The sequence below is a fragment of the Cucumis sativus genome, chromosome 1 (genome assembly GCF_000004075.3).
Source record: "Cucumis sativus cultivar 9930 chromosome 1, Cucumber_9930_V3, whole genome shotgun sequence".
Taxonomy (NCBI): domain Eukaryota; kingdom Viridiplantae; phylum Streptophyta; class Magnoliopsida; order Cucurbitales; family Cucurbitaceae; genus Cucumis; species Cucumis sativus.
In genome coordinates this window covers 1,665,028-1,666,271 of record NC_026655.2, presented here as the reverse complement: position 1 = coordinate 1,666,271, position 1,244 = coordinate 1,665,028, and the positions used below count along the sequence as shown (strand labels likewise).

Genomic DNA, 1,244 nt, shown 5'->3' with positions numbered 1-1,244 from the left:
TTAAACAAAGTTGAGATCAAATAAGTATTAAGGAGAATTGTTTATAAATAGAAATGTAAAAACGAGAATATTACAAAGTCCTTATGAGTATTACTATAGGGAGAAAAAAATTCTAAAAGTGGAAAAAACTTGGGCGGTGGATTGGGTGCACTCAATCATTGTTCTAACAAAACGAGAAGAGAAGGGCGCAAAGTTCATGGGAGAGCGCGAGTGAAAGCGGCGACAGGATACTTGTTGGCATTTTTGACGAGCTTGGAGAGAGCGGCATGGCCGAGATCAAGGCCACACACATCGGCGAGACGCACTAGATAGAGCAACACATCCGATACTTCTTCTTCCAAATGCTCTCTCTCCGCCGCGCTCCAGTTCGGTAGCCCTCTCTCCACTTCTCCTTTCCACTGGAATATCTCCGATAGCTCTCCGACTTCACCAACCTGAAAGCATTAATTGAAATTCCATCATCAACAACAACATGTAAGATGGATTATATTGTTCTTATGATCGTTTACTGATTCTTGTTTGTTGTTAGGAAGAAAATTGGTGATTGAGTAGTTAATATAAATGTGTTTTTTCTGGTTTTGATTGATTACAAGTGCTAGAAGCAGGTTTCTAGGGCTGTGGTACTGCTCCCATCCTCGAACTCGAGCGAACTCTGCGAGTCTGTCTCTGAGTTCTTGCAGTGAGACGTCTTTGGCGGTTTTTTCAGGTTCGTAAGAACGATTCTCCATATCTATATTTCTCTGTGATCTGTTTTTATCTGCTTGTGGTTGTGATCTCTGAGTTCGGTTGGGGTGTTAATTTATAGAAGTTAGTTTAGGGAGAGAGAGAGAATGAGATAGAGACAGAGGGAATTTGATGATGATAGTGGGACGTGCACTTGAGGTGTTTGATAAAAAGATAAAATAGTAATTAAGGCATGTGAAGTGTGGGAAAGCTTGTCTCCATCTTTCCATTCATCACTTCAAAGTTCAAATCACCTATTTGCTGCTGCGCCTCATGCCATGCCATGTCTCTCACCACTTCTCTACACCACAAAATTACATCCCATCCTTTTTCAATCTTTTGAACTTGAAGTTTGTGTGACTTTTGGATCTCTCCGATCCCAGTTCAATTATGTGTCGGGTTAACTTTAAGCTATACGGATGTAATGTAGCAACGTAGGATGAAAGAATCAAACCTCGAGCCTTGAAGTCGGTTGTACAAGTGGTTAATTGAATTATGATCATTTTTGTAAGTTTAGAGGA

At 40.5% G+C, this 1,244-nt stretch overlaps 1 protein-coding gene across 1 annotated transcript; it reads right to left on the bottom strand.

Annotated features, from left to right (window-relative positions):
- Positions 1 to 1,244, bottom strand: LOC101204836 (dCTP pyrophosphatase 1). Its single transcript, XM_004138134.3, has 2 exons — positions 591 to 1,244; positions 1 to 434 (listed from the first exon to the last, which is right to left on the bottom strand). Exons 1-2 carry the CDS (start codon positions 726 to 728, stop codon positions 195 to 197), a joined length of 378 nt encoding a protein of 125 aa, XP_004138182.1. The 5' UTR covers positions 729 to 1,244; the 3' UTR covers positions 1 to 194.